This window comes from Gossypium hirsutum, chromosome D06 (assembly GCF_007990345.1).
Source record: "Gossypium hirsutum isolate 1008001.06 chromosome D06, Gossypium_hirsutum_v2.1, whole genome shotgun sequence".
Lineage (NCBI taxonomy): Eukaryota > Viridiplantae > Streptophyta > Magnoliopsida > Malvales > Malvaceae > Gossypium > Gossypium hirsutum.
The window spans coordinates 46,337,973-46,348,816 of record NC_053442.1 but is presented as its reverse complement, the minus strand read 5'-3'; the positions used below and the strand labels follow the sequence as shown (position 1 = coordinate 46,348,816).

Below are 10,844 nucleotides of genomic sequence, written 5' to 3'. Positions count from 1 at the left end.
CAATATGAAAATACACTAACACATTTAGAAAAAAAATCATCTTCATAATAAATAAATATAATTGTATATAATAAGTAAACTAATAGCTAGGGCTTTTTTTATATAATTAAATCAAAATTAAATTTTTATATACAATTGCATCTAATCAAAATATTCTTATTTAATTTTTAAAAAATCAAAAAATATATTTAAAAACAATCGTAATACTCCTTTGTAATTTTTTACTTACAATTTGTAAAATAATAATTTATATCTTAAAATTAAAGTAATAAATGAATGTTGTCCGGATAGCAAATGATTGGAAATAGCAAAAATCAATATCCATATTAATAGGCAGGAAAGATATTTTGGGCTGAATCTTCCTCTATATATGCCACCAAATAAAAGCCACCCAAAAGCACTAAAAACACAAACAGAGAAGAGATATAATTGAAAGAAAAGAAAAATGGTTCTGCTAGAGAAACTTTGGGATGATGTAGTGGCCGGACCTCAACCGGAACGTGGCCTTGGCCGGCTGAGGAAGATCACAACCACCCCACCCTTGTCCACCAAAGGTAAAAACAGTTAGCTTTTGCATTTCATCATTTGTATTGTGGACATTTAAGTTTGTCACTCTGAAATTGAATCTTTTCATTAGATGAGGCTTCATCAATGGCGATGCCGACGAGTCCGACGACACCTGGGACACCGTCGACGCCGGTGTCGGCTCGTAGGGACAACGTGTGGAGGAGCGTGTTCAATCCAGGTAGCAACCTTGCAACCAAAGGTATTGGCGCTGAAGTTTTCGACAAGCCTCAACCTAACTCTCCTACTGTTTATGACTGGTTCGTACAGATTTTTTTTCTTGTTCAGTTATTTGCATGCATGCTTGCTTGGATAATTGGATATATATAAGTGGGACTTTGATTTTGCTTTTTGGATGTTTGTGATCCCCATCTGTTTGGTTGCTGAGAAAATTAATCATAGAAGAGTCATATATAAATATTAACCAGGTTTTTTGGAATTTGGATTCTTTTTAATATATAGTACTAAAATGATGAGTTTTTCAAAAAGGAAGCCTCAAAAACTTTCCTGTTTGTGTGTGTTTTTTTTTCTAACGTTTTCTCAGCAACCAAACGGAGGCTCAGAGACAGATCATGCAGGAAAACTTGGCTCTTTGTTTGGTAGCTGCGTGGAAATAACAGTATGCTGTAATTATTACACTAATCCATTTATAAGCTTTTATTTTTAATTATTCTTGTTTATTTACTATAAGATGATAAATAACCAAAGATTAATTAGGGTAATTTGCATGGATCTAATTTCTGGGTGTTAACTAAAATTTAAGAAGAAAGTTTGGTTCGGATGGGATGGGATGCAGGCTTTACAGCGGGGAGACCCGGAGCAAGCATCACCGCTGATTGGGCGATGGCTGACGGCGGCGGAGGGTAGCAAAACCACTAGCAGAAGGTTGCTGCTACTGAAGGAGCAGGATTTGCATGTAAATATATATATCGTTCTTTTTAAAAGTTTTTCAATGGGTCAATTAAGTAGTAGTAGTAGTAAGTAAGATGTTTAAAAGAGTAAGCGGCAGCGCAGGGTGGTCGATGACCTTATGTCATTCAAGATTCCGGCCGTGAGCGGCGGCAGCTGCTGCTATATTAAATTATTATTAAATAAAGGGAAGGGGTATTGTACGAATGATGTTGCGTTAGTATGTGATTTGAACATCAATTTATTAATTAATTTTGGGTTTTTAACATGATGTGAGTGGATTGCATTATTGAGGTAAGAAAAGTGGATAAGGATGAAGGTGGTGTGGTGAGGTGGCGGGGACCTATTTGCTTACCATTTCATCACAACCTTTGAAAATTCACCAAATTAATATATTAACTCAAAATTAAAACTTCAAATTCATGTTATTTAGTAGTAAATATTATCTGAATCAATATTATAATATATCCAAAAATTCAAATTTTAAGTTAAAGTCTCATAATGACTATTTAATATAAATGCTAATTGATAGGTCCTTTTCTTTGAATTTCTCCCCCGCCTTTTGTCCTTTTTCTTCCGTAATTCGTAAACCAACCCTACTTGAATTAATAGATTTTCGTTTTTTAAGTAGAAATATTAAATTTGTGTTTTAAGTCCCTATACTTTGTGTTCATTTAAATTTTAAGTCTAATTGTCAACACCATCAGTTATGTTCATTACAACATCATTTTTTTGTTACATGGTTATTAAGTGAATTTTCTTTTATTTCAAAATGTCACATAAGTAAATTTAATAGAAGAATTTTATCGATGTTGTTTGAATTTTGAAATTTGAAAATTAAGTGATTAAATTCTTGTAAATAAAAATTAAAGGACTAAATTCTAAGAAGGATAATTTAACCTTAAGCTAAATTCGTTTTAGTTTGTTTTTGTTTAAATCAAATAAATTTTACTAATAATTAAATTAATTTATTTTTGAACATTAAAATAAATTAAGAAATTCTAGAAATTTATTTTTGAACATTAAAATTTTTTTCCGAATCAAATCGAGTTTTACTCACCCTTACTAACAATATACCAAATATTATTTCTAATTTTATTATGAATAAACAACACAAATATTATTGTAAACCGACTTAAATACTCAATTGGTCCTGAATTTGGCACTTCCTCTTAAATTGATAGTTATATATATATATTAATTTCATACATGAATATTTTTGTTTTAGGTTCACTATTTTGTTAGGGGAGAATTCATGGTACATCGGTATTAAGTCTGAGACTTTGGCAATCTGGGAGGATGTATAATAATGATGGTGCCATCATCTGATTTTCTTTAATGAAAAAACAAATATATATAAATAGTAAAAAGTTATATTATAAATGAGTTTAAGCTATTATTGTTTAACTTGATAAAAGAACATGAAATTATTAATTGAAAATTCAATCCATGTGTGGATAAAAATCTAGATTAGATATATATTTTTTCAATATCTTGATTGGATATTTTAAACAAACATGATGTAAAAAACATACTAACAAATAAAAAAAAAAGGATGAAACAAATACAATATAAAATCAAATTGAAAGAGAAATGGAGGTGACTTTTGGGACATAAAATAATGATAGATGTCATCATTTTAGGTCTTACTAGTCATTCAAGGATCCCCCTTGTATAAGTTAATATCTCCCGATCTTTGGCTCTTTGCAAAAGCAAGGCAAGACAAGGCTTTGGCAATTTCCATTTACCATCAATATTATTATACTGATCTATTTTTAAACAATCTAATACCAATTCTTAATTTTAAAAATCAAAATTCAATCTCTAATAAATTCTAAAACAGTACACTGTAAGGAGAATCAAGGTAATAATAACTTCTTTTTTGTTCTAGTAATAATAGCTTGTGTTGGTTATTAAAAATGACAATGGTTAATAAATAAATTTAATGATTGCAATCCTTTTATGCATATCTGCTTCCAAATGTGACTGATACTTGGTTTACTACTCCTAAACTACCCCCCCCCTGCTTGCATGTGATAAACTACTCAAGTTCAACCATGGCAACAATCAAAACCAAAATGTATTCAGATTCCTTATATTAACACCCTCTCTCTCTATGTATATACGTATATGTATATTCATACACAAATATATTGTAACAGCAACGGGAAACATCTTGCTCTTGTCTGACAAGGCTGGCACTAAACTTGACATTGTCCATTTCTATTCTCCTTTTTCTGATATGCAAGAATCTGAAAAATAACACAAACCAAATGTATAAAATTTTGTAACATAAGTATGTGCACGGCATATCTATGTGCATGTATTAGCATACTTTCGGATACAATGATTGTGAAAGTATGAACATTTATACATTTATTCTAAGAGGAGGAGCTTACCAAATGGCTATGACTGGAAGTTTGGCGTCCAAGTCCACCCAAAGTTTCTTCCTCTTTTAAAACTTCCAACTTATCTCTGACTGATTCAACTAAACCGGGCTTGGTAATCTTATAGGTTGACATGTTGGCCGTAGAATATAACTCTTTTACCAGGTATATTTCGATTTCACTGGCTTGTAAAGCAGTTTGAAGAGCTACATACTAGGTAAGATGTCAATTAAGAATTAGTTTTCCGCTTGTCTGAATGGACTGGTTTTAAATGAGCAAAGAGGTTTCTGATCGAAGAATAACTACCTGGCACAGGTGTCTAACCAACAACGTAGGCCTGCAGCAAAGGTAAGGCCTCTGTAAACAGGGTATTCTTTGTTCATCAATTGAAACAAGCATCAGGTGGATATCCAACTGAAAGAAAATAAGAAAATCAGTAATCCAAACATTGCAGCAAGTGACAACTCAATACTAGATGATAATCTGGAATAACATTAATGATCATCTCATGAACTTGGAAGGCAATGAAAATAATATTTTTGACTCAGTAAGGTGCATAATTTGGCGTAACTGAAGCCATAAATGAGATTGCTGACTCTTTACCAGGGTAGACTACATAAAGATCACAACCAAAAATTAAACTTTACCTCATCATCCTTCTCCTCTAGGTTCTGGAGACAATCCACCAACTTTGGGAGGCGGCTGTTTCGGGCTTTCTTTCCATTTCCACCACTCAAACTGCCATGTCTTGTGTTACTGCGCATGCCGCCTGCTCCCCAATGAAGCCTTTCGGATAGGCCATTAAGAGCTGCAAACAAGCCCAAGGATTCTCTGTTAACTTCAGAATCATTTTCATCACCACTCAAACTGCCATGTGCTGTGTGACTGCGAATACCGCTTGCTCCCAAGTGAAGCCTTTCTGAGGGATTAAGTGCAGCAGATACACCCAAGGATTCTCTATTCACTTCAGAATCATTTTCGTCACCAACCCCGTCTGCACTAGCAGCTGATGAAGGCTGAGAACACCGACCCTCCCATCTCTTCAATCTCTTTGGTTTGACCTCAGTAAGATCCTCATCGGCCAAAGATGAACCCGTGCTTCCATTTTCATTGGCATCCTCATTATTATCAGACTCTTGAGGTTCAGAAGCTCGATATTTTCTCCTTTGATAGCGGCAGTTTGATCTCCTTATAGTTGCAGACGCATTGGCTTTAACTGTTCGCTTCCTACCCAGAACTTCTAATTGCCGATGCAAGGTCTGGGTGATTGAAGCTTGGATCTGATGCAAATTATCTCAGATTATAATTTACTTAATCGTCTTTAATTATTTTTAAGAAAGGGAGTACTAGACACATGAATGCATTTTGACTCAAATGATAGTTTGAATTAGCATACAGGTAAATAGACCAAATTAAACTAGAAATCTGATGCTTCACCTGTTTATTCCGAGCTTTCTCCTCCTCATGCAAAGTCAATTCCTAAGCCACATAGTGTTGAATTGTTTGAGCTTTCATAATAGCATAGAAAATCAGATTCCAAAGTGCACTCGGAGATCAACCTAATTATTATACCTCTTCCTCATGTTTTTCTATATCTGGATATAAGGCTGCGATTAGGGAATCATAGTTAGGATCATCTCTCAAAGACCGGCGACTAGCACAATGGGTGCGGCAAGCAGGGCATTCATTGTTCCTGCCATTAGATTCAAGAAACATTATCAAGAATAAATAGCTTTTAAGCTCAGAAGTAACTGTTACAACCAGGTCAGGATATCCAGTCCATGTTTCAGTGAACTAGTGAGAATAATGGAATAGTTTTAACATACCCCATGCGCATAGATTTGTCAATGCATTCTCTACAGAAGCGATGTAAGCATTCCATTACAGTTCTAGTTTTGCGAATGATCCCTTAATTGGACAAAAGAAAAAGGTTAATGAAAATTTTGTCAGCATAAGTTGATGCTTATGTGCTATACACTAATGTTATTTAAACAAGTAAAAATGCAAAAGACGAAGCATAGTCCTTGTTCTAAGTGATGTCTTGTGTAAGAATTGATTCCATTTTTCAGATATGTTGAGCAATCTAATAACATGGACACCTCATGATATTGTAGATAATGGGAAAGCTATACAAAAAATTTTAAAAAAATCAAATGTAGCAAAAGAATAACAAAAGACTCAAGTGCCTACCCATTAGGACTTGATTCACTGACCGCCAAAAACTGAATCCAAAACACATGAAAATTCAGGAATTGTAGCCATTTCATGACTTGATATTTACACATCAGATATGCCAAAAAGAACATGCATCAGTACTGAAGAATACTTATCTTTCTTCATAGACTGAGAGCTAAAGCTAGTATCGGAACTTTAAATGCATTTAAGGTAAGTATATTGACATAACTTTCGTCAATATACATGCATGGAGTTTGGAAAAAAGTACAACCATGAGATAGCTATATTGTAAGATGAACTGTAAGAGTTCAAAAAGGAAATGCTAATAAGTCAATTACCACGAAGAATGTAGCCAGCAAAATAAAATTAACATATTAAACAAAAAATCAGTAAAGAAAATACCCAGGCAGATAGGGCACTGTACTTCCTTACGTACGTCAGATAATTTTACTATAACATAACTGCAATAAAACACAAGGGAAAAAACAGTTAGCTTATTATGCAGTTAACAAGCAACATATAGGCCACCACACTATTTCTCTTTCCATACTCAGAATAACTGTAAAAACATTTTGCCAGATATGGGAACTTTAAATACACTGGACTAATTGTACAACGTGCCTTTTCAGAATTAAACATTAAAAAGTAAATCAGTAGACATCCTTTAAAGTAATTAGGTTTCATTCTTAAACCTGTTTAACCAGATTTCTATTTCACAGGATTATGTATTCATGCATAAATTAAACATGTCATAAAGACATACACTACAAGTTACTGCACTATTACCTGTTTAACCAGAATTCTATTTCACAGGACTATGTATTCATGCATAAATTAAACATGTCATAAAGACATAAACTACACGTTACAGCACTATTACTTGGCAATTTCACACAGAGCTCTTATCAAAACTTCAAGCATTATGGTCACTGCAGAAAAGATGAAAAATATGGGGACGAAAAAGAGAAAAGTAGCATTTATAGACAAATACTCCCTTTCTCAAGTGAATCTTTTACAACGAAAGAACCCAAATTATCCAAGGACATCATTTTATGTCATTTGACAGAAGCATCTCATATGATGGATGAATTATTACTCTTGAAAATGCTGCTTACTACAAAAGTAAGAGTGAGTTGCTTAAATCATCATCTAAGGATAAATTTCTTACATTCAATCTAACCAATCAAGGTATTCCAAACTTTGGAGCTTCCGACAAGCACAATAAATTACATTAAATTCCTCGACAATCAAAATTCAAAGAAAGGCATTATCTGGAAGGTTAATTTACCACTGTCATTCAGAAAGCAGGCAAATAAGAAAAGTCTATCAATGGGGTGACCTGGACAATTGGATATCCTATGGTACATCTGTGAAACTTCACTCAAAATGACTTATAGATGAGAACTTCTGAATATTTAAAGAGAAAAAAAGGAATCCCAACATTAGCAACTCAGGAAGTGGTTAGTAGTTAGCAAAAGTATTCAATACATTTGACAATGCCAACATTTTGACAAGATGATCAATAGTGACACCATCGTTGTAAAATATTTGCAACTGTAAGTGTTGGTGCAGCCAAAGTACTCCAACAGTATGGTAGTATCGTGCAATGGTCATATAGAGAGCAAGAGAAAGATCGATCCCAGAATCAAGCAGAGACAGCTTGACCCAAGCGGTAAAGCCTCCCTTTTCCCAACTAAATGAAAGCCTCGTAAGTCCTAAAGTTGGTCAACAACCTTCACCTGAAGTTAAAACCCTGAAAATGCCTAAAAATTACATGGAGAAACCAAATCCCAGTGACACAAAGCTAGAAGTATTTATACAACCATGAAAATACTCTCGTGCAAACCAGGGTAGGATTAACTCGGGAAGACCTCAAGTCAAAACTCCAAGCAGTTTTACTGAAAAACAAGCGTACCCATCTAAAAATAAAGCAAGGAAAGTGCAACCAATCGGGAAATATAAAGGAAGTTGGAAGGCTCATGAATATACATGTGGAGGAAGTTTGAATGTCAGCAGAAAGTAAACCCAGAAGCACTAACTTTCGTTTTAAAGCGCAACAATGAAACCATGCAGCAGATCGCCAAAAACAGAACAAATGCCCCCGCCATTGAATGCATTAAGGTTTAAAAACAGTTTAAAACAAAATAGTAACGAACAAAACATAGCAAATCGAAACAGAAGTAGTAAAAAAGAAACTTACTCTTGTTCATTCTCGTTACAAGGAGAAGGGCAGCGATCAGATTCTGTGCAAAACCCAAAGCAATACTTGAATAACAAAAACAAACAAAACAAAACCCGGGTCGTATTGATTATCGAAAATCACAAAGTTGCTTAGGCGTACCATCAGCAGCATCTTCGGTTTCTACGGGGTGTTGTTCATGGTTGTTAATACTCTGATCGAGAAGCAGGAGATCGCTGCCTTCTGGTGTGAAGACGGCTTCGGAAGAAGGCTTCTGAGCCGGCATTTCTTTCTTGTTTCTTCTCCACCCACAGCCCTTCTCTGTTTCTGTAGGAAACATGAAAGAAGTAATCAAAGGAAGGAAGATAGGGGATTGGAAAGGGAATTGTGAGAGTAAAGAGGGAGAAAGTAGAATGAAAATGGTGGAGAAACGATGAATGTGTGCTTGAATTTTCTTGGCTTACCTTACCTTGGCTTTGGCTTTTTCTTTGGGATCTTATTTTTTGTTGTGCAATGTTTGACGAGCAGCGAATGGGTAGAGAGAAAGAAAGGTTTATGCTGCTCCCGGCTTTTCTTTTAACAGATTTACTATTTATATTTTATTTATTTATTTATTTATTTATTATACGTACTTGTTCTGTATACGGTATATTACATACTAATTTTTTTATTTTTTATTTTTATTCCTATAATTGAAGAAAAAAACCTTATGATTATTTTTTAAGAAAATATTATTATTAATAATAACAATAAACAATAATAATACAAAGACATGGAACATAATACAAATTAATGCACAAATGTCATGTTCACAAAATAATTTCAAAAAAGAAAAAGTCAAACAGGTAATAACTGCAACACTAGAATAATTTAGAAACAAATAAAAAATGCATTAACTTGATCAAAATTGCTAAAATTTGCATCCTACCCTCACCATCATCAAATTAACATGATAATGAACAATGATCAACCAATAAAAAGTTACCAAAAGCCTAAGAGACTCACTGAATCAATGATGCACAAAAGGTCAAGTATCAAACGATCTATCTTCCTTATCATCTCTAATCTATTGTCATCATTATGATTTACAATGATAAAACTCTTCAAGAATGGGTTACTAATAAATCTGGTAGCACCCTTATATTTGTAAATACCACATATATATCAAAATATGACAAAAAATTAGTAAAATAAAATTATATATGCTTTCAAAAAAAACCCAGTGGGCAAAACAAAAGCCACAAAAAATGTGGACAAAATAAAACTTCGAACTATAAACATAAAATCACGAAATTGTAGACAAAATCACGATAATTAAATAAAACTAAAAAGAAATGTTGAAGAATAGCAACCAACAACCACTAAAGTTTTCTTTAAAAAAAAACTCTATTATATTACATTTTGCGTTTAATGTTTCTCGATAATTTTTTCTTATTCATTATTTTAGTCAAATGGTATTTTTTTAATTAATTAATGGTATTTATAACTTGTTTAAAAAAATTATCAAACAAATTAGGATGAGAAAAACTTAGGAAAATTAAAACCGATTTGAAGGATAATGTTAGATTCGTTTTATCGGGGTTTTTTTTTTTAATTCTCTTTAGTTTCTATTCCAATAATAATTTTTTTTAATATTACTCGAAAAACAATTTAATGTATTTCATGGGTTCAATTTGATTTTAGGTATAGGGAGATTTGGAAAAATAGGCTAGGGCCAAAATTCTGCTTGTGCTAATCTCATCAGGCAAATATGCAACCTTAAAAAAAATTAAGGGTAAATTACATCAATAGTCACTAAATTTTGGTTAAGATAATAAAACAATCACTAAACTTTGAAAAGTTACAACTTGATTACTAAGTTTTAGAAAAAAATAACAAACCAGTCTTAGTAACCACTTCCGTTACAGACGTAATGGAGACGTTGATGTGGCACGTTAACTACCCACGTTGGACGTTAACTAGCCACGGTGGAAACCCAATTTAAGAATCCTAGTTGTTGGAAGAAGAAGAAGAAAAAGAAGAAGAAAAGAAATGGAGATAACCCACTGTTGATTTGAGTTTTCTCTTTCATTTTCTCTATTGATTTTCTCAACATCCAAACACTGGAGAGTTTAGCCCTCTACTGCTCTTTCACCACCGCCGCCACCACCACCACCACCACTCCTTTCTCACTTAATCTCAACGTTTTCCTCCATTTCTGCTCTAAACCCATATCCAAATCGTCCCTGTCGTCCATTTTCCAGCCATCTTCTACATTTCTCGCCTTCTGATCCCCTTTCAATTCTCTCTTGTTTTCCCCTTTTCCCAAAACGAAGAAACCCTTTACTTTTCCTTACCGGTGCCATTTCTCAAAACGAAAATGATCACCACATTAAACAACACCTTCTCTTCTTTCGTCCCCACAAGGAGCTAAACTCCTCCCTTTCCTCATCTCAATTTCAATAGGCAATAACAGTAAGGGAATAAAAATAAGAATAGTGAGAGAGTAAGAACTTGAGAAACCCTTTGGTGCTTTAATGGAAACAGAAGCAGAAGACAAAAGATGACCGTTGCTGCCATAGATGTAACACCCCTAACCCATCTCCGTCACCAGATTAGGGTTACGGAGCATTACCATACAATTGGGAATC

The 10,844-nt window shown here is 33.7% G+C and overlaps 2 protein-coding genes across 4 annotated transcripts; one reads left to right on the top strand and one right to left on the bottom strand.

The window, feature by feature from the left end:
- The first annotated feature begins 274 nt into the window (after window positions 1-274).
- Window positions 275-1,739, top strand: LOC107901799 (auxin-repressed 12.5 kDa protein). 3 transcript variants are annotated; one of them, XM_016827946.2, is made up of 4 exons: window positions 291-554; window positions 638-824; window positions 1,109-1,190; window positions 1,361-1,739. In XM_016827946.2, exons 1-3 carry the CDS (start codon window positions 446-448, stop codon window positions 1,179-1,181), a joined length of 369 nt encoding a protein of 122 aa, XP_016683435.1. In that variant the 5' UTR covers window positions 291-445; the 3' UTR covers window positions 1,182-1,190; window positions 1,361-1,739. The 3 variants fall into 3 exon arrangements, with proteins under 3 accessions (XP_016683436.1, XP_016683435.1, XP_016683434.1); XM_016827945.2 differs by having other exon boundaries at window positions 1,109-1,213; XM_016827947.2 differs by lacking the exon at window positions 1,109-1,190 and having other exon boundaries at window positions 275-554.
- Window positions 1,740-3,542: 1,803 nt separating this feature from the next.
- Window positions 3,543-8,787, bottom strand: LOC107901798 (putative E3 ubiquitin-protein ligase RING1a). Its single transcript, XM_041095840.1, has 12 exons — window positions 8,684-8,787; window positions 8,377-8,541; window positions 8,236-8,278; window positions 6,438-6,496; window positions 5,687-5,768; window positions 5,433-5,553; window positions 5,298-5,339; window positions 4,756-5,140; window positions 4,508-4,668; window positions 4,167-4,274; window positions 3,873-4,073; window positions 3,543-3,725 (listed from the first exon to the last, which is right to left on the bottom strand). Exons 2-12 carry the CDS (start codon window positions 8,498-8,500, stop codon window positions 3,675-3,677), a joined length of 1,377 nt encoding a protein of 458 aa, XP_040951774.1. The 5' UTR covers window positions 8,501-8,541; window positions 8,684-8,787; the 3' UTR covers window positions 3,543-3,674.
- Between the last annotated feature and the right edge of the window lie 2,057 nt (window positions 8,788-10,844).